Raw genomic sequence first — 381 nt, forward strand, 5'->3', positions numbered from 1 at the left:
AAGTAGCAGAAGAGGCTGCTGCAGGCGCAGGCCAGAGAGGGGCCAGCGTGAGGAAGCACATCTTCCCGCCCACAGCCTTGACCACGGGCATGGAGGCATTCGGGGCGAAGAGAATGGCCAGCCCTGCCATGGGCAGCATCGGGAGGACAGTGGGGATCAGCAGAGCCCAGGAGATGGGCTCAGACCGGGACAGAAACTCAACGGTGCAGTTGAAGCAAGCTTCGCTCCTTGCTGGGGCCCACTCATCTACCCCACAGGACTGGCAGCCGTAGAGGTCTGCGGAGGACACGAGCCCAGGCGGTGACAGAGGCACCTCGAACACCATGGACCCCGGTAAGAGATCTGCCACAGTGGAGCCCCCTGCCCCCGCAGGCCCCCGGG

At 64.8% G+C, this 381-nt stretch overlaps 1 protein-coding gene across 1 annotated transcript in view; it reads right to left on the minus strand.

The window, feature by feature from the left end:
- Window positions 1-381, minus strand: part of ZBTB48 (zinc finger and BTB domain containing 48) — a gene marked incomplete at its 5' end in the record, with an annotated part of 9,968 nt that overhangs the window by 6,324 nt on the left and 3,263 nt on the right. The window contains 1 exon segment of the mRNA XM_009333541.1: window positions 48-276. Coding sequence (XP_009331816.1) covers window positions 48-276 — 229 coding nt within the window.

This window comes from Pygoscelis adeliae, unplaced genomic scaffold, assembly GCF_000699105.1.
Source record: "Pygoscelis adeliae isolate BGI_AS28 unplaced genomic scaffold, ASM69910v1 Scaffold370, whole genome shotgun sequence".
Classification (NCBI taxonomy): Eukaryota; Metazoa; Chordata; class Aves; order Sphenisciformes; family Spheniscidae; genus Pygoscelis; species Pygoscelis adeliae.